At 44.1% G+C, this 21,096-nt stretch overlaps 1 protein-coding gene across 4 annotated transcripts in view; it reads right to left on the reverse strand.

Moving 5' to 3' along the window:
• The window catches only part of RAP1GAP2 (RAP1 GTPase activating protein 2), a 195,590-nt gene that overhangs the window by 50,826 nt on the left and 123,668 nt on the right, over positions 1–21,096 (reverse strand). For all 4 annotated transcript variants that reach the window (XR_004430897.1, XR_004430896.1, XR_004430895.1 and 1 more), the window contains 3 exons: positions 7,447–7,525; positions 6,585–6,638; positions 2,755–2,838 (listed from right to left, as the gene is read on the reverse strand). Coding sequence is in view for 1 of the 4 variants with exons in the window: in XM_033185102.1 (XP_033040993.1) it covers positions 2,755–2,838; positions 6,585–6,638; positions 7,447–7,525 (217 nt within the window). In the remaining 3 variants the exon portion in view is untranslated. The remainder of the gene's footprint in view (positions 1–2,754; positions 2,839–6,584; positions 6,639–7,446; positions 7,526–21,096) is intronic.

Consider the following 21,096-nt stretch of genomic DNA (forward strand, 5'->3'; position numbering starts at 1 on the left):
GAACCCGGGAGGCGGAGGTGGCAGTGAGCCAAGATCGCGCCATTGCACTCCGGTTAGGCAACGAGAGCAAAACTCCATCTCAAAAAAATAAAAATAAAAATAAAAATAAAAAATAAATGCACGGAAGTTTTAAAAAAACTTTTTGAAGAAAATATTCAGTTAACAGTATAGGTGTGATAAAGATCTTAACAGTGGCAGAGGGTGAAACAAATGCAATGATACAGATCCTGGATATGGTCTGAATGTCTGAAGGCTGTAAACACTGCACACTAGAAGGGGTCCACTCACTGCAGCCCAGGGGCCGAGTCTGGCCTGCTGCCTGTGTTTATCGATAAAGTTTTATTGGAACGCAGACAGGCCAGCTCATTTATCTATTGTCTATTGCTACTTCTGCACCAGCAAGGCAAAGCTGAGCGGCTGTCACAGAGACTCAGGAGGCAGAGCTTGCAGTGAGCCGAGATTGTGCCACTGCACTCCAGCCAGAGCAACAAGAGCGAAACGCCATCTCAAAAAAAAAAAAAAAAAAGGCCCATGAAGTCTAAAATATTTACTCTCTGGCCCTTACCCAGAAAAGTTTGCCAATCCCTGATCTATAGCATGCCACGAAGGCGTCACAACTCTAGCCGCATGTCCTACTTGCCCCAGGTCATGAGGCCAGAGTGTGGAAAAGCAGCTGCCTCCAGGCAACCTACATCTCTCACTAGAAAAACAATCCAGCGTGTGCTCTGGGACACGCACTTCTCTTGCAGGATTCACATCCAGCCTGAGAGTAGCATTGCCATTACTTTGATACTGGCCTTGGGCTTGACCATGCACTCAGGGAGGGGTCTTAGTCATCGTCGTATCCCCCAGAGTGCACGGCACAGTGCACAGCAAACACAAGAGTTAGGTGAAGCTCATTTCTATCCAGAGACCAGCATAGGGCTTGGAGGTAACAAATGTTCATATTAAATATCCCTCACACTTTGGGAGGCCGAGACGGGTGGATCACGAGGTCAGGAGATCAAGACCATCCTGGCGAACACGGTGAAACCCCGTCTCTACTAAAAAATACAAAAAACTAGCCGGGCGAGGTGGCAGGCGCCTGTAGTCCCAGCTACTCGGGAGGCTGAGGCAGGAGAATGGCAGGAACCCGGGAGGCGGAGGTTGCAGTGAGCCGAGATCCGGCCACTGCACTCCAGCCCGGGCGACAGAGCGAGACTCTGTCTCAATAAATAAATAAATAAATAAATAACCCCCAGCTGCAGGTTTGCACAACAACAATCTGCCTAGGTTCTTTAAAAAAAAATCTATCTTCTTGGCTTTTTCCCCCACAGCAGCATCAGGCACATACACAGTACACAGACTCCCTCTTGGAGATGGATGGCTCATGTTCAGTAATTGTAACTTTGCTGGAACACTGGATTATACTCACCTTACAAGATCTGCTTTGGTAAATTTCACAAGCAAAGAACTTTCATGAAGGGGTTTTATTAGCAAAGCTATATACAATAAAAATGTCATATGTGAAAATGATTATAGTAGCTACCTGAATATCTCCCTTCAATTATAAGATTCATCAGTGTTAGTCTTGCAGATCCTAAACTCTTCATCTAATCAGAACATTTTTAAGCAAACGCATGTCTCTTAAGGTCCAATATCTCTCAGTGAGAACATCAGGTGTTGTCTAACCAAGAAAGATATCATCATGCAAAAAAAAAAATACAGATAATATCAGAAGATACTATTAACCTGCCATTAGTAGGGCCACATTTTTATCCATTCATTAATTCACGTAACAATGGAGTATATTTATATAAAGGTGTATTTATAGGCGAGGCTCTTAGATGATACAAAGATGAAATGGGCATGGAACTTTCCTCTCAAAGAGGCTTGGTGAGGAAACCGTGTGTTCAGTTAACCCCTCTACTTGGGATGTCAATAAATGTTCGTGGTAGGAAAGAGGCAGGGAAGACGGGAAGTTTGTGTAAGTACGGAAACCACTAAGTTCAACAAAGTTATAAATTGTCCTGTACCTTGGGGGTTCTTAAAGCCTTTAAAAGGTTCCCACACAAGTGACAATGCCTCCCCAGGTCATTTGCTCACGGAGTACACCATCAGACCAGCATTCATGGAACACACTTTGAGAAACATGATTCCGGCCAGTTAACTCCAAAGCAACGCGTGAGTGCTACCAAAGACAGAGGCTGAGCAGTGGTGTGCTGGCAAATTTTGTCACTGGCTCTCCAAAGGAGGAAGATAGAAACCCTGGTGTTTGCCAATTTCCACAGAGTAAATACTTCCACCACGGTTGACTTCAAGCTGCCAACAGGACGTCACGGAACAGAGTCGTGAAGAGACGCACCCACTCATTCATCACATCACTCAAGTTCAGGGAGAAAAAGTTCATTCTCATTGGGGAGACATTTGGGCAAGGAGAGAGCAGCCTATGCTCCTCCATTCCCTCGACCTAGTCTGGTTTTTCTTATAACCAGCAGCCCATAAATATGTATAAGCCGAGGCAGCAGGGAAGAAGGAGAATTTGCTATACGAAAAAAACGACATCACTGTTTTAGGACGTGCAGGCCTTTTTGTAAGAAGTAGCCTTACTGGAAAGTTCTGCTACCTCCAGTCTAATTCATACCTTAAATGGGACCGTTGTATTCCAAATGCTTAAGAACGCAGGTCAGGGCTCCCGGGTTCAGGGTGGGGACAAAAAGAGTCCTGAGTGAGAAACCACGGGATACAGTCACTGGTATGGATGGTGTTGCTTACCTGCCTGGCTTTTTGATAAATGACTCCGAATTTGAATGTGTTGTTGACTTCATGCTCATCATAGGACACAATCATTTGGGAGGCCTGGAAATGTGCGGCAAGAAAAAAAAAACAACATTTGTTACATTCGGAAGCAAGGGAGAAAGCACACGGAAGGGGAAGCACCCATTTGGGTAGAGAACGTGTCCCCTGGGATGAAACCTCCACATACACGGAGGGAAAGAAATAGTTAGTAGACACTCAGGCTGCAGCTCCAGAGTCAGCTAGCTTCTAAAACTTGGGCTTCTCCAGTAGGAACCAAACCTCTGTATCACTCATTCCACTCCCATCCAGATGTACCAGCCAAAGCCCAGGGGCACACATGTCCAGCAGTTTATTTCACCCCCGTGTTGAATCTGTGGTGTAAAAAGTGAAGCCAGAACCCCAGAACTGGTCAGCAAGGATAACTCTAGGCCTAATTCCACCTCCAACCAGCAGTGCGATTCTCAGCAAGTCACTGCTCCTGACCCAGCTTCCATCCCCTCTGCATGAAATGAGAGGTCTCTAAGGAGACCACGCTAAGGAGGAACATACCCCGACACAATAGGCAAAGAAGAAATGTTTAAAACCTGACTCCTGGGCCTATCTCATTTTCCATTACGCATCACAGAGGTGATGACTGAGACCAGAAAAATTAAACTCCACGTATTTTTGGGGTTGGTTTGTTTGTTTTTGAGATGGAGTCTCTCTCTGTCACCCAGGCTGGAGTGCAGTGGCGTGGTCTCGGCTCACTGCAACCTCCGCCTCCCGGGTTCAAGCGAGTCTCCTGCCTCAGCCTCCCGAGTAGTTGGGGATTACAGGCCCCCACCATCACGCTGGCTAATTTTTGTATTTTTAGTAGAGACAGGGTTTCACCACGTTGGCCAGGCTGGTCTCGAACTCCTGACCTCATGATCCGCCCACCTCGGCCTCCCAAAGGGCTGAGGTTACAGGTGTGAGCCACCATGCCCAGCCTAAACTTCAGCTTTGAATCCACTGTTTGTACCTATGTAGCTCTGAGTGAGCTGCTTCTCTGGAGCTCAGTTTCCTCTTCTGTTAAATGCAGATGTGTGGTTATGAAGATTCAACAAGAAAGAACTGAGCACAGAGCAGCTAGCATCACCATCATCATCAACAGCTATATGACCCTCCAGAAATATCAGAGCTGAACCAGCTTATTGGGGAAGAAAAGATTTGGGAGCTGTTGGGATAATCTCAGCAATAAAAAGGAGGGATTCTCAGTGTGGAGACTTGAAACTTGAAGGTCCCTTCCAACTTTTACATTAAAAATAAAAAGACAAGAAAACTGAGTATCATTTTTCACCTGTGCAAGGAATACTAATGGATCGTCTTAAAACTGGTCTAGGAAAACAACCTTGGTGGGTGTTATGGACAATTAACTGTTTAAGTTATTTTAAGTTATCTGTGTTTAGCAGAGTACTTTCCACTTGAGTGATCTGAGCTGAATTTGAAGACTATTAATAAGTTACGCTTGGAAGTTTTAACTTCAATGAAGTAATTATTTGCTACGAAAGACACAAACATTACATTACTAAACAAAGATGGCGCAATATCTTTGTTTTTGTTTTGTTTTGTTGTTTATGAGGCTCCCGAGAATCAACCCAACTAATGCATTTCAATTCACTTGAATGAGAAACGTGTTTAGTATCAAAAGATCCCCAGACGGCACTGGGGTGAAAGGTTCAATCTCAGAGTTTGGTCCATCACCGTGGTGTGCTTTCTGGTCACTTTGCACAATGTAGATTCGAAGTACAGTGGTGACAACATGAAATGTGACATTTGAAAAAGACAAAAAAAAAAAAAAGAAAAGGAGGGATTCAACCACACGTTATACGAGAAGAAGAACAAACCAGGAACAACTTATTGGCTGGAATCTGTGGCCTGTGTGAAATTGCCACACACTGTATCTCTGGGAGGCTCTCAGCTGTCAGTTGTCTGGGGAAACGGATGCTTCGCAGCTCCCCCCGGCGAGGGCGCTGCTGCCCGACCCTGGAGCCTCCCTCCACTCTCGCCTGGGTGAGTCACAGGGGAGGATCAGCTGCCCTGCCAGGGAGAGGCACCAGGCCATGGAGAACTTCCAAAGGACGTTCTAAACTCTGCAAATTTTAAAAACACACACATGCGCGCGTCTCAGCCAGATGTACATCCCAGCCAGACTCAGCGGTCCTTCAAATATAGAAAACATGAAAATACAGCTGCTCTTCCATGACTACCAAGGCCCGAGACTTTCCAAGCCACAGAGAGAACGGGGCAAATAAACACCATTGGTTCTCTCGGTGGCTATGAGTTGACAACCAAAATTGCCAAACCAGTAGTTAAGTTAGACCTTTATGATGGGGTTTTAATGTTTGGTTAAACCCCACTCATTCCGTTGTCATTATAAAGGGGAGGTCAGTCTCAATGAGAGAAAATGTTCAATGAAGTGTAGCACGCTCCCAGTATCAACAGATGCTAAAATAGCGAAACGGAGGCACGTGGAAGACGAAAGGCTCTGTGCAGGAGAGGACTCTGCCATTTGCTCAGCCACTGCAGAGGGATACATGGCTGCTTCTGAGAGTGACATGCCCGATCATGGACACTAAAAGTGTTTGTTCCAGCCAGGCGTGGTAGCGCACGCCTGTCATCCCAGCACTTTGGGAAGCGAAGGAGGGCAGATCACCTGAGGTCAGTTCAAGACCATCCTGGCCAACATGGTGAAATGCCCATCTCTACTAAAAATACAAAAATTAGCTGGGCATGGTGGCGGGCGCCTCCAGTCCCAGCTACTTGGGAGGCTGAGGCAGGAGAATCGCTTGAACCCGGGAGGCGGAGCTTGCAGTGAGCCGAGATTACGCCACTGCACTCCAGCCTGGGTGACAGAGCAAGGCTCTGTCTCAAAAAAAAAAAAAAAAAGATGTTTGTTCCAGGGGATTCTGGATGTCTCCGCTGGGATGGGGCCTCTCTTCCTCACCAGACATTTCATCTCATGGGTCCTGGTTGTCAGAGTTGGGACTCAGAGGATAGACAGAGCCGGCCCCAGCAGGCCTCAGCTGCTGCAGCGTGACCCAGAAGCTCAGAAGCACGGCTCTGCTTCTGCTGTCCCTCTCCAGAGCCTGCCGGCTCAGGAAGAGGCAGCCGATGCACGGGGTCTTTTCTTGTGGCCAATTTCAAGCAATTCCCTGTCCGTGGGGGAGGTAAGTCCTCTCATGCCACAATTATTCTTCAGTAGGTTTATTATTATTGCTTCTCTTCCCACTCACATTCCCATATGAGAACTGGGGTCAATATCAGACCAACGCAAAGGAAACTGGTATCAGAAAACCAGCCGGTTTATAAATGAAGGCAGCAGAGGCTCATACGGCCTGAAAGCTGCAGTAACACGGGCAATGCGGGGGGCAGCTGTCTGGCCTTTCTCTTCTTAGTGGGCGTCTGCCTGCTGTACTTCCCGCCCCTCCGTGACAGCAGACTGGATCTGCACCAGCCGCCAGCTACAGTCACATCCCCCTCCAGCACTGGCCTCAGGGAGGTACCACTGAGGTGTGCTGGAGAAGCTACAATACTGCTACCCTCTGTCACCTTCACAGCAGCCTGGGGACCAATTCAGCTGGGCTGGAGACCTGGGCATGGCTGAGGATGGGTTCCCAGTGGACCAGCTTGTGAAGGGGTGGGCAGGGAGAGAGGGAGACATGGAAGCTTATCATGGAGACCCCACGAAACCCCATGACGATGCAGAGAACTCCCCAAAGAGCCACAGGTCTGCAAATCCTCGCCGAGCAGCAGGGCCCCCGTGCTGGGAGCATGAAGGTCCTCACCTTGGGGTACAGGACAGGGTTGAATCTCAGTCCCACTGCATCATCACAGAAAGCCTGAAAGGCAGAAGAACATGCAGGTCAGGGATGACATCTGTAGAGGACATCTGGGCTCCTCTGCCCACCGGGACAACGCAGCATGGGAGGGCGAGGCACGTGGGTCAGGAGGCCTGGGCTGGGATTCTGACTGCTGCTCACTAACACGTGCCCAGGCAAGTCGACTACCCTTTCCGAGGTTTGCTGATAAAGTGTGGGAAGGGATTAGACAAAGCCTGAGGCTCGTCTCCATTCCGGCCTGAAGATAAGGCTAAAAACTATCTAGCCCACAACTGCCACCAAAGGTATCCAGCACAGTTCTGTGACATTTCTGCTCCCAGAGTGAGGGTCCAACCAACCCAGCTATCTCACTCACTCCACTTTGCTAATTCAGTTCCCAGGTTCGCAAGCTCCTCACTCAAGGGGATGCTCAATCTGGATCATTCTTCAGCCCAACTCAGGCCTCTCCTCTGCTGTGAAGGCTCCCCTGGCCACCCTGCCCCCACCCCTCCACAGACGTCCTACAGCGCTCAGCACATCCAGCCCATCTTTCCACTTCTCTCACCTCCCAAACTAGCTGTTCATGGAGGATACTGTTTCTAAGCAGCCTCTGCAACAAGGATGAGCTATGGAGGATGTAGGAAAGACAGAGGCATCTGCCCACAGCCCTCCCAGACCCCTATCAGTGCAGTCAAGGGCCAAAGAGTAAAGCGGCCTTCCCTTCCCTAAGGGCTGAGCCTACCCAGGATACGCCTGCACCCCACTCCAGAGGCCAGCCCCGGGCTGAGAGAGGAAGCCGCCTTCTCTCACAGATTGGTTGGTTTCTCACCTTTGCAATCTGAGGGACACTGGGAAGCTTGCTCAGTCCAGCCAAGGGGATCCGCTCATGCACCGTCTTCAGTTTGGACCTGCATAAGATGGGAGAAAAAAGGACATCCCTAAGAAACAGTCAGTGAGGGCGCAGGGGATCAGGCCTGTCATCCTAGTACTTTGGGAGGCCAAGGAGGGCGGATCACTTGAGATCAGGAGTTTGAGACCAGCCTCTCCAACGTGGTGAAACCCCATTTCCACTAAAAATATAAAAAAAATTAGCCAGGCGTGGTGGCGGATGCCTGTAAATCCCAGCTACTTGGGAGGCTGAGGCAGAAGAATCGCTTGAACCCTAGAGACAGAGGTTGCAGTGAGTCGAGATTGCACCACTGCACTCCAGCCTGGGCAACAAGAGTGAGACTCCATCTCAAAAAAAAGAAGAAAAGAAAAGAAACGGTCAATGAGGAAGGTGGCTGAACTCGCAGCACACAGGACACTGGCTTCAGGACTCTCTGAGGCCCCATCGGCCTCACGTGGGCCAATCATATACTGGGCACCACACTCGCATGGTGCGAAAACGGAATCCTACTTAGGTATGGCTGGGGAGGCAGCTACTTAAAGAACACGCCTGGCTGGGGGCGGTGGCTCACGCCTGGAATCCCAGCACTTTGGGAGGCCAAAGAGGGTGGATCACGAGGTCACGAGTTCGAGACCAGCCTGGCCAATATGGTGAAACCCTGTCTCTACTAAAAATATAAAAATTATCCGGGCATGGTGGCGCATGCCTGTAATCCCAGCTACTTGGGAGGCTAAGGCAGGAGAATCACTTGAACCCGGGAAGCGGAGATTGCAGTGAGCCAAGATCACGCCATTGCACTCCAGCCTGGGCAACAGAGCAAGACTCTGTCTCAAAAAAAAAAAACACGCCTGATACATCTGTCTGCCACTGAAATACGGGAAATGCAAATAAGGTGGCCATTATTTTTTGGTTTGTTTGTAGGTTTTTCTGTTCTCCCAAAGAACTGAGCACAGCTTCTGGATATGTTTGGGTTCTGTCATGAAATTAAACCTTTATGAAAAGAAAATCTAGTATTTCAAAATCTGGGTTTACTCAAAATCTAAGTGGGATGAAATCTGCTTCATAAAGGGATTCACCATGAGAGTCTAAATTTAGCCTGATCCCCTGATTCATTTAGCACATTATGAAAATGCTGGATTTTACTGAATGCTTTTCTGCATCTGAGGAGATAACCATATGGTTTTTAATCTGTTGACCTGGTGAATTACATTTCTGTTGAGCCATTTTTTGATTCCACGGGTAAAACTCCACTTACTTCTGACATATTATTTTTAATATCCTGAATTTTTTTAATTTTTATTTTTATTTATTTATTATTTGAGACAGAGTTTCGCTCTTGTTGCCCAGGCTGGAGTGCAATGGCGCGATCTTGGCTCACTGCAACCTCTGCCTCCCGGTTTCAAGAGATTCTCCTGCCTTAGGCTCCCAAGTAGCTGGGATTACTGGTGCCCGTCACCATGCCTGGCTAATTTTTTATATTTCTAGTAGAGACAGGGTTTCACTATGTTGGCCAGGCTGGTCTCGAATTCCTGACCTCAGGTGATCCACCCACCTCCGCCTCCCAAAGGGCTGGGATTACAGGGGTGAGCCGCGGTACCCGGCCGAATTCAATTTATTAATACAGCAGTCCTCCTTATGCAGTTTCAGTAACCTGCGGTCCACCACGGCCAAAAAAATATTAAATGGAAAATTCCAGAAATAATTCATAAGTTTTCAATTTTGTGCTGTCCTGAATAGCATGATGAAATCGTCCACCATCCCAGTCCATCCACCTGGGACGTGAATTCTCCCTCTGTCCAGCGTATCCACGCCCTACACGCCCCCTACCCATCGGTCACTTAGCGGCCATCTCAGTGATGGGATGGACCTTTGCAGTATCTCACTGCCTGTGTTCAAGTCACCCTCACCCTTATCATACTAATAATGGCCCCAAAGTGCAAGGCCCAAAGGTGAAAGTTCTTAATTAGGAAAGAAAATTCTATGCTAAGATTCCTGAGATCCATGGTACGGATGAAATTGTGAAGAAGGAAAAAGAAAATTATTGCTAGTTTTGCTGTTGCACCTCAAACTGCAAAAGTTATGGCCACAGTGCAAAATGCTTAGTTAAGATGAAAAAAAGGCCGGGCGTGGTGGCTCAAGCCTGTAATCCCAGCACTTTGGGAGGCCCAGACCGGCGGATCACGAGGTCAGGAGATCGAGACCATCCTGGCTAACACGGTGACACCCCCTCTCTACTGCAAAATACAAAAAACTAGCCGGGCGAGGTGGCGGGCGCCTGTAGTCCCAGCTACTCCGGAGGCTGAGGCAGGAGAATGGTGTGGGCCCAGGAGGCGGAGCTTGCAGTGAGCTGAGATCTGGCCACTGCACTCCAGCCCGGGCGACAGAGCGAGACTCCGTCTCAAAAAAAAAAAGATGAAAAAAGGATGACGTGTGGACGAAAGATATAAACTGAGGTGTTTCTGTTGGTGGCAATCAGGTTTGGGACTATCTGATATTTTGGGCATCCACTGGAGGTCTTGGAATATTTCCCCCACGAATATGATATTTTATTTAGATTTTCACAGCTCTGTTCAAAAGCAACACCGGCCTATTTTTTATTTTCTTGTGTTTTCCTTTCCAGGTTTTGATATCAAGGTGTTAGTCCAGTCTTATAAAATTGCTAGGTAGCTTCTCATCCTTTTTTTTTTTTTTTTAAGACAGAGTCTTGCTCTGTTGCCCAGGCTGGAGTGCAGTGGTGCATCTCGGCTCATTGCAACCTCCACCTCCTGGGTTCAAGCAATTCTCCTGCCTCAGCCTCCCAAGTAGCTGGGATTACAGGCATGCACCACCATGTCCAGCTAATTTTTATATTTTTAGTAGAGACGAGGTTTCCCCATGTTGGCCAGGCTGGTCTCGAGCTCCTGACTTCAAGTGATCCACCCACCTCGGCCTCCCAAAGTGCTGGGATTACAGACGTGAGCCACCACACCCAGCCTGATCCTTTTAAATAGTTTAAATGAGATTTTCTCATTCCTTAAAGGTTTGCTAAAACTAGTCTGTGACATCTCTAGGCCTGCTGTTTTTATAGGAGGATACTTTTGGGTACTAATACAAATTCTTCAGTGGTAAATGTTTAGGTTTTCTACTCCTTATTGAGTCAATTTTGGTAATTTATATTTTTATATAAAAGCATTAAGCACATTGGTACAAAGTTGTTTTTGGTATTCTCTGAAGACTTCATCTCTGTTTGTAATTGTCCTCACCTTTACTGCTGCAATACTATTTGTATCTTTTCTTTCTTTCTTTTTTTTTTGAGATGGAGTTGCATTCTTGTCGCCCAGACTGGAGTGCAACGGCACGATCTCAGCTCACTGCAACCTCCGCCTCCCGGGTTCAAGTGATTCTCCTGCCTCAGCCTCCCAAGCAGCTGGGATTACAGGTGCCCGACTAATTCTGTTGTATTTTTAGTAGAGATGGGGTTTCACCATGCTGGCCAGGCTGGTCTCCAACTCTTGATCTCATATGGTCCACCTGCCTCAGCCTCCCAAAGTGCTGGGATTACAGGCGTGAGCCACTGTGCCCGGCCTGTTTGTATCTTTTCCTTGTTTTCCCTTATCAGTTTTAATGGAGGTTTATCGATCTTACTAGTCTTTTCAAAGAGATACCTTTTGGGTTTTTTCTTTTACCATCTCTATCCTTTTTTATTTTTGCTTCCTACTTCACTAGTCTGTTCTCATCTTTTTTACTTCCTTCCTTCTATTTTCTTCAGAGTTTTTCTACTACTCTTTTTCTAACTTCCTGACCTACATACTTACTCATTTAATCTTTTTTTAAAGTGCATTTAGAACTATACATCTCTCTCTAAATACCACTTTAACTGCAGCCCACACAATCTGATATATAGTATTTTCACCGTCATGTAGTTCTAAATATTTTGTCAGTTCTTTTGTGATTTCTTCTTTAGTCCATTAGTTATTTTTTTAAAGCTTTTAGCTTTCCAAATATGAGATTTTTTTCCCCTCCAGTATTTTAATTGTTGATAATTTGTCTTATATTCAAGGAACATAATCTAAATGATATTATTTGAAATGTGTTGACTTTAATACATGGACTTTTACTTTTTCCTACTCTACATGAGCTTGAAAAACTGTATTTTTTCTTTTGTTAAGAGCAGGAATACATGTTAGCCAAGATCGAATTTGTTAACTGTATCGTTCAAGTCTTCCACAACCTCACAATTTTTTGCCTGCTCAATCCACTGGTTTCTCAGCAATGTCGTCAAAATCTCCCACTATACCTGAGTATCTGTCTACTTCTCCTTCTATTTCTCTCCGTTTTGCTTTTTAAAATTCAAGATCATGTTATTAAGTACAAGTTCATGACTGTTAGATATTCTGGGTGAACAGAGCATGTTCACAGAACATCTGGGTGATGAAGAACAGAACGTGCCCTCTTTATTATCACATAAGCCAAGGCCTCTGGGGGACCTGGGAAAACGACTCTTTCCCTGCCCAGTTTCTGAACAAATTCAAAAGCAAACAAACAACACAGTAAGGTGTTCAGAGTCAAAATCACTACCACGTGGGAGCACACAGCTTAGAATGAAGATGAAACGGGTCTAACTAAATACCAGAATCAGCCCAACTTACCCACCCAGTCACAGGCAGTGCTGGCCAGGGGCAAGCCCTCTCCCATGGGACTGCTCAGGTGAGACTTACTGCACAGGAGACCACCCTCAGGGCAGTCGGTCCAAGAGGAAAAGGGGGAAGGAACACAGTTACACATGTGAGTTCCGGCTCCCAAACACGCCCATCAAAGAGGGCGAAGACAGTCTGGGTGTTACATGAAAGTATTCCCTCTATGCCACAGGAAACATCAGGAGTGGGGAAGAAGTATTGCAGGTTACAAAGGAGTATATCATCCCTAGTCTTTCTGTCCTGAAAATCTATTTTGTCTGATATTACTATTGCTATGCCAACTTTCACGGTATTTTTCAGTGTATCTTTTTCCATCCCTGTATTTTAAATCTTTCCACACCATTTTCTTTAGGTATGTCTCTTTTTTTTTTTTTTTTTTTTTTGAGACAGAGTCTCGCTCTGTCGCCCAGGCTGGAGTGCAGTGGTGAGATCTCGGCTCACTGCAAGCTCCACCTCCCAGGTTCACGCCATTCTCCTGCCTCAGCCTCCCGAGTAGCTGGGACTATAGGCGCCACCATCACGCCAGGCTCATTTTTTTTGTATTTTTTAGTAGAGACGGGGTTTCACCGTGTTAGCCAGGATGGTCTCAATCTCCTGACCTTGTGATCCGCCCACCTCGGCCTCCCAGAGTGCTGGGATTACAGGCGTGAGCCACCGCTCCCGTCCAGGTATGTCTCTTATAAGTAGAATACAGCTATATTTTTAATTCAATCTGATAGGCTGGTATTGTAATAGGTTAATTTAATCTATTTATACTTACTGCAATTACTATCATATCTGAAACTATTTCTTTTTTTTTTTTTTTTTTTTTTTGAGATGGAGTCTTGCTCTGTCACCCAGGCTAGAATAGAGTGGCACGATTTCAGCTCAGAGAAACCTCCACCTCCCAGGTTCAAGCAATTCTCCTGCCTCAGCCTCCAGAGTAGCTGGGATTACAGGCACATGCCACCATGCCCAGCTAATTTTTTGTATTTGTAGTAGAAACAGAGTTTCGCCACGTTGGCCAGGCTAGTCTCAAACTCCTGTTCTCAGGTGATCCGCCCACCTTGGCTTCCCAAAGTGCTGGGATTACAGGCGTGAGCCACCGTGACTGGCCTGAAATTATTTCTAAACCATCATTTTGTATTTTCTATTCCCTGTGTTTTCTTTCCTTTTTTCTCTTCCTTTCCTACCTACAATTGATTTTTTTTTTTTTTTGGCTTTCTTTTTGTTAATCCTCTTTTTATCTCCTACTAATTTGCTATAGACTGTATTTCTGTATCTTCCAATACATCTATTTATATTTTTTCATCAAACTCTAAGATTGTATTCTCTCTCCTGAGGGGCATAAATAAGAAACAACAGAGTATGCTTTTCCACTGAACATTTTTTCCTTCCCATTGTCCTTGCTACTTCTGTTTATAAATTTAGTTCAAACCTCCTTTTAAACATGCAAAAAAAACCCCACTTTTTACCATCAGTAATTAAATTTATCAACATACTTTACCTATTTCTTGTCACTTTCTAATTAAATCTTTTCTGGTTTTTCTTTTCTTCTGACTGAAGTATATCCTTCAGTGATTCTTTCAGAAAGAGCCCGAGTGGGACACTCCCTTCATTTTTTTATGTCTGAAAGCAGTTTTACTTTGTCTTTGGCTTTTCTAGGTATAGAATTTTAGGTTGAGGGTTATTTTCCTTCTTTCTTTTTTTAAACACTTGAAAGATATTGCCCCATTGTCTTTAACAACTATCATGGATAAGGAGAAATCTATTCTCAGCCTAGTTCTCATTAGATCATAGATTATCTTGCCTGTATCCTCAGGCAGCTTTTTAAATTTTTTTAAATGTTTAAAATCTTTTATTTCTGATGTTTCCCTTCAACATGTCTGGAAGTATTGTTTTGTTTTTAAATCACTTTCAGCAGCATGGTGTGTGCCTTCTTCAATTCTGAAACATTCTCAGCTAATACTTATTTGGATATTTGTTCACTAGACTATTCTTTCCTTCTAGAATGTCTTTGAGACAAATGCTGGTGCCTCCCAGTCTATTATCCAGATATCTTCTTTTTCATATACTTCGTCTCTCCATCTGTGCTGAGTTCTGCAGGAATTCCTTGGGTCTATCTTCCAATTCACAAATTCATTATTTAAACAGACTAGATTTTATCCCATGTGTTAAGTTTATTTCTACAATTATTTCTTGAGTTCCAACAATTTTACTGTCTTCCTTTTGTTTGTTGAGATGGAGTCTTGCTCTTGTTGCTGAGGCTGGAGTGCAGCGGTGTGATCTCGGCTCACTGCAACCTCCACCTCCCAGGTTGAAGTGATTCTCCTGCCTCAGCCTCCTGTGTAGCTGGGATTACAGGCATCCGCCACCACATCTGGCTAATTTTTATATATTTAGTAGAGACAGGCTTTCGCCATGCTGTCCAGCCTGGTCTCGAACTCCTGAACTCAGGTGATCCACCTGCCCTGGCCACCCAAAGTGCTGGGATTACAGGAGTGAGCCATCGCACCCAGCCTGTTTTACAACCATGAGATCTTGATTCATTTCTCTGCATCACAATTTATGAACCATTTTACAGATGCTATTCGTTCTTTATCTTATTAAGACCTTAAATATATTTAACTCATTTTGCAAGTGGACCATTATTTGAATTTCATCTGCAGTAAATTCATCTCCCATTTGTTGGCGTTTTTGAATGTCTTCCTGGGTTTTTCCCAGCTGTTTTGGAATTTTCCACCTCCTTTCCTGTACTCTCAGTGCAGACCACCTTGGTTCAGTCCCCATCATGGCTGGTGCTTAGCACAGCTCTAGGGGCCTTTGCATCAGGCAGTCTTGGTGGTCTGGATCATCACCTGTGATCATCACCTGGCTCATCACAGCAGCCTCCTGACTCACCTTCCTGCTTCTGGCCTTGCCTTTCCTCTATGCCATTCTTCTTATTCTAGCCAGAGTGGTCATTCTCTTTTATTTTCTTTTTTTGGGAGATGGAGTCTCGCTCTGTTGCCCAGGCTGGAGTGCAGTGGCGCTATCTCAGCTCACTGCAACCTCCTCCTCCCGGGTTCAATCAATTCTCCTGCCTCAGCCTCCCGAGTAGCTGGGATTACAGGCACCCGCCACCATGCCTGGCTAATTTTTGTATTTTTAGCAGAGACAGGGTTTCACCATGTTGGCCAGGCTGGTCTCGAACTCCTGACCTCATGATCCACCTGCCTCAGCCTCCCAAAGTGCTGGGATGACAGGCGTGAGCCACCATGCCCGGCGCCAGGGTGATCATTCTACTGTGCAAATCTGATCATGACCTTCTCCCTTCAGTACCTCTCCTGTGACTCTTAGGATAAAATCCGAGCTCCTAAACATCATCGGTATAGGATCTAGCCTTTTCTTACTTCTCTAGCATCATTTATCAACCCTACACACACTCAGACACACCCTTCACATTCCCTTCAGTTCTCCCTCACCACCTACGCCTCGCATCACTCTCACTAGCCTATAGGGATCCATGCCCCTAAGAAGAAGATGAGTAAGACCGAGAACAGAAACAAGAATCTCTAAAATGCAGTGCATTTAGACTGAATGCCTTCTATGGGCAAGTAACAAGAACTCATACCTCACAGTATCTCTACAACTAGACAAAGTCTGGCATATATGAAGCCTTGGATAAACAAACACTGAATGAATTTCCTAATATTAACCATCCTGCATTCGTAAAATAACTCTGTCTTAGCTATAGTAAATTATTCTTCATAGTCTACTTAGATTTGAGTTTCTGAGACTGATACTTTATTTAGAACATTGATTTCCATATTCATAAGGAATATTGGCCCCTACCTTTTTTGTTTTTGTATCTCATTTGACTGATTTTTTCCAAAAAGATCTTTTTTTTTTTTTTTGAGAAGGAGTTTCACTCTTGTTGCCCAGGCTGGAGTGCAATGGCACGATCTTGGCACACTGCGATGACAGGTGTGCACCACAAAGCCCAGCTAATTTTTTTGTATTATTAGTGGAGACACGGTTTCACCATGTTGGCCAGGCTGGTCGTGAACTCCTGACCTCAGGAGATCTGCTCACCTCGGCCTCCCAAAGTGCTGGGATGACAGGCGTGAGCCACCGCGCCCAGTCCATAAAGATCTTTTAAGCATTATTAAATTAATTGGGAAGCTTTCCATATTTTTCTTTTCTTCTTTTCTCTTGAACAGTTTAAATAACATAAAATCTGTTCCTTTAAAGTTTAAAACACCTTCCTGCAAGGTCATCTAGATCTAGAAACCTTTGAAGAGATAATTCTTTGAGAACTTTTTCAATTTCTTCCCATTACTGGTTTGTTCAGGTTTCTTTTTTTTACCTCATCTTAAGTTACGTCTGGCAAACTCTCCTAGAAAGGCATCTGTTTCAAATAAAATTTCAAATAAAATTAGAAACAGAAGCAATTTAATAGCATGAGTTGAACACAGCATCCATTAGTAATCATTTAATCTCCACATCTGTGGTCATGCATCTTTTTATGACTAATTTTGTATATATATATATATATATATATATATTTTTTTTTTTTTTTTTTTTTTTTGAGACAGAGTCTTGCTCTGTCGCCCGGGCTGGAGTGCAGTGGCCGGATCTCAGCTCACTGCAAGCTCCGCCTCCCGGGTTTACGCCATTCTCCCGCCTCAGCCTCCCAAGTAGCTGGGACTACAGGCGCCCGCCACCTCGCCCAGCTAGTTTTTTGTATTTTTTAGTAGAGACGGGGTTTCACCATGTTAGCCAGGATGGTCTCGATCTCCTGACCTCGTGATCCGCCCGTCTCGGCCTCCCAAAGTGCTGGGATTATAGGCTTGAGCCACCTCGCCCGGCCTAATTTTGTATATTCTTATTTTCTCTTCTCATCTATATTCAACTAGCTAGCTACCTATCTTATTGCTTCTTCCAAAAGAAACCTAGGTGTATCAAGTCTCAAATTCTTTTTATTTCTAGTTTACTTATTTCTGCTTTAATCTTTGTGAATTCCTTCCTCTGGCTTTCTTTAGGTAACAATATTGATGATAATAATAATAATAGCCACCATTACTGAGCAGCTGCAATATGTCAAGTCCTCACTCACCAGGACACGTAAGCACTCAATAATTTCAAGGTACATGCTCCCATCATCATTTCACAGAGGAGGAAAATGAGACATGGAGAAGATGCTAACAATAATAACAACTCGTGAGTACCATTCTTATTTTTATTTTACTGTGTTATTATTATTTTTATTTTTGTAAAGATGAGGTCCATTCTATTGTCTAGGCTGGTCTCGAACTCCTGGACTCAAGTGACCCTCCCGCCTCAGCCTCCCGAAATGCTTGGATTACAAGCCTGAGCCAACACGCCTGGTAGTTTTTTTCTTATTTAATAGGAAACCATTTAAGGTAATGAATTTTCTTCTAAGGATTGCTTGAATACAACCCAAAGGTTTTGTGTATAATCTTATAAATGTCATTACTTTATAAATATTCTGTAACTGCAGCTTCTATTCCCTTTGGCCTAAAAGCTACTTAAGAGGCCGGGCGCAGTGGCTCACGCCTGTAATCCCAGCACTTTGGGAGGCCAAGGCGGGCGGATCACGAGGTCAGGAGATCCAGACCATCCTGGCTAACACAGTGAAACCCCGTCTCTACTAAAAAAGACAAAAAAACTAGCCGGGCGAGGTGACGGGCGCCTGTAGTCCCAGCTACTCGGGAGGCTGAGGCAGGAGAATGGCGTGAACCCGGGAGGCGGAGCTTGCAGTGAGCTGAGATCACACCCCTGCACTCCAGCCTGGGCGACAGAGCGAGACTCCGTCTCAAAAAAAAAAAAGAAAGTATTGGTACTGTTTACTTCTGAGTGGTTTAGTGGGTTGTTAAAATCATTATTTTGTTATTAATTGCTAGTTTTATCATCAAATTGAAGGTGAATACATCCAGCAGAGAGTTTGCTCTTTGAAATGTATTTAGGTTTACTCCATGGTTCAAAAGTTCCTAAATATAGCTGCTATCAGTAATTACCTACAAGTAAGTTAGTTACATAGGTTGATTGATTGATTGATTTGATTTATTTATTTAAAAATAGGGTCTTGTTCTGTCCCCCAGGCTGTAGTGCAGTGGCACAACCATGGCTCATTGTAGCCTCTACCTCCCAGGCTCAAGCAATCCTCCTGCCTCAGCCTCCTGAGAAGCTGGGACCACAGGTATGTGCCACTTCACCCAGCTAATTTTTTTTTTTTTAAGAGACGGGATCTCCCTATGTTGCCCAGGCTGGTCTTGAACTCCTGGGTTGAAGTGATCCTCCCACCTCAGCCTCCCAAAGTGCTAGGATTATAGGCATGAGCCAGTGTGCCTAGCCAAGATTTTAAAAAATAGAATCTTAAATAACAGCCCAATTTACTTATTTTTTTTTTTTTTTTTTTGAGACGGAGTCTTGCTCTGCCACCCAGGCTGGAGTGCAGTGGCCGGATCTCAGCTCACTGCAAGCTCCGCCTCCCGGGTTTACGCCATTCTCCTGTCTCAGCCTCCGGAGTAGCTGGGACTATAGGCGCCCGCCACCTCGCCCGGCTAGTTTTTTGTATTTTTTTTTAGTAGAGACGGGGTTTCACCGTGTTCGCCAGGATGGTCTCGATCTCCTGACCTCGTGATCCGCCCGTCTCGGCCTCCCAAAGTGCTGGGATTACAGGCTTGAGCCACCGCGCCCGGCCACAGCCCAATTTAAAAAGAAGCAAAGCTTATAAACAGACAGTTCACTGCAAATAAATAGAAGCGGTTCTTAAATATATGAAGAGATGTCCAACATGATTCATATTAAGATTATAAATTTAAGCAACACTAAATACTATCCTCATCTATCAGATTGGCAAAAATCCAAGTGTTTGACAACACATTCTACTGAAGTGGCTTTGGAATAAAAAGCACTTTGATACGTTGCTGGTGAAAGTTCAAATTTATATAGCCCTACAAAGGGTAATTTAACATTATCTATCAAAATACAAATGCAGTTATGTTTTAACCTAGGTATCTCATCTGAGAAACCATCATAATCCATAAAAACTGATGTCTGCACAAGGTTATTCATTTAATCATTGCCGTGTTACCAAAATATTGGCAATGGTCATTAACAAGGGGTGTATTATTATTTTTATTTTATTATTTTATTTTTTTGAGACAGTCTCGCTCTGTCGCCCAGGCTGGAGTGTAGTGGCGCCATCTCAGCTCACTGCAATCTCCGTCTCCTGGGTTCAAGTGATTCTCCTGCCTCAGCCTCCCAGGTAGCTAGGGTTATAGTGACACATAAGCATGCCCAGCTAATTTTTCAATTTTTAGTACCGATAGGGTTTTGCCATGTTAGCCAGGCTGCTCTTGAACTCCTGACCTCAGATGATCCATCTGCCTTGGCCTCCCAAAGTGCTGAGATTACTTACAGGTGTGAGCCACCATGCCTGGCCCAGGGGATGTATTAAATAAATTATTTCACATCCATGCAATGGAATAGTATGCAGCAGTAAAATACATTAAGACATTCTCTATATGCTAATATGGAAAAATCTCTAAGATATATTGTTAAGAGAAGCAAGTTACAGAATTCTATAGAATCCCATGGAAATAAGGAAAGAAATAAGAATATATATATTTAGGCCAGACGCAGTGACTCACGCCTGTAATCCCAGTACTTTGGGAGGCAGAGGTGCGCGGATCACCCGAGGTCAGGAGTTCCGGACAAGCCTGGCAAACACGGTGAAATCCCGTCTCTACTGAAAACACAAAAAAAGTAGCCAGCTGTGGTGGCATGCGCCTGTAGTCCCAGCTACTTGGGAGGCAGAGGCAGGCCAATCGCTTGAACTGGGAGGCGGAGGTTGCAAAAAGCCAAGATTGCGCCACTGCACTCCATCCTGGGCAACAGAGAGAGACTCCATCTCAAAAAAAAAAAAAAAAATATATATATATATATATATATTTACATATCTTATTTATTTATTTAGTGTGTGTGTTTCAAATGGTTGGGTTGGAGCCTGGAAGTCTAGGTTTTGGTTTTTGTTTCTTGAGTTTGTTTGTTTGTTTTTGCTTTGTTTTACTTTGTTTTAAAGATCCAAAATGATTCTGATGTAGCAGGTCCACAGAAAACCACTGATCTACTATGCAGTCAATTTGTGTAAGCATTCCAAAGGCAATTGAAAAGAAGCAACATCTGATAGAGGATCAAAGTCTGATAGTTAGATACAGAAACACATATATATACACACACATATATATAGAAAAATATGTATATAATTGACATTAATAAGATGAATAAATATCATTTCTAACTCTAGTATTGATATGTCAAGTGATGTGTGTTAAAAATCTACCATTACAATTGTATTCTGTGAATTTTTCCATCATTACATACATAAGTACATATACATATACTATGTTATAATATATACTATTGATGATATAAAATATCTTCATTATTGATTTTACCTTTTATGAAAAGATGCATAATAGCCCTCTTTATCACACCGATTACTTTTTTTGCCTTGAATTCTACTTTTCTATATTAATATTGCCACTCCTGCTTTCTTTTTGTATTTGACTTTTCTAATTTTTTTCTTAACAATTTTCAAATATTCTCACTTTCTTTAATAAAATATAGATCAATATGTGTAGGTTTTTTGGAGAGATGGCCCAAATTGAGAATCTTTGTTGTTTAACAATGGAATTTAACTTATTTATATTTATTATCATTACATATGTACTCACACTTCTATCATATTTATTTATTATTCCTTTATTTTCTTTTTCTACATGTGTATTTTCTTTGTCTTCTTTTACTATTTGGAATGCTTCCATTCTACCAGTAACTTTATATCTATGAAATACTAAATTTTCATCAAAGTACATCCAGCAATTAATTTCCTTTCATTGACTTTGTCTGTTAATGGGTGAGTCAT

Source organism: Trachypithecus francoisi, unplaced genomic scaffold (assembly GCF_009764315.1).
Source record: "Trachypithecus francoisi isolate TF-2019V2 unplaced genomic scaffold, Tfra_2.0 Lachesis_group20, whole genome shotgun sequence".
Lineage (NCBI taxonomy): Eukaryota > Metazoa > Chordata > Mammalia > Primates > Cercopithecidae > Trachypithecus > Trachypithecus francoisi.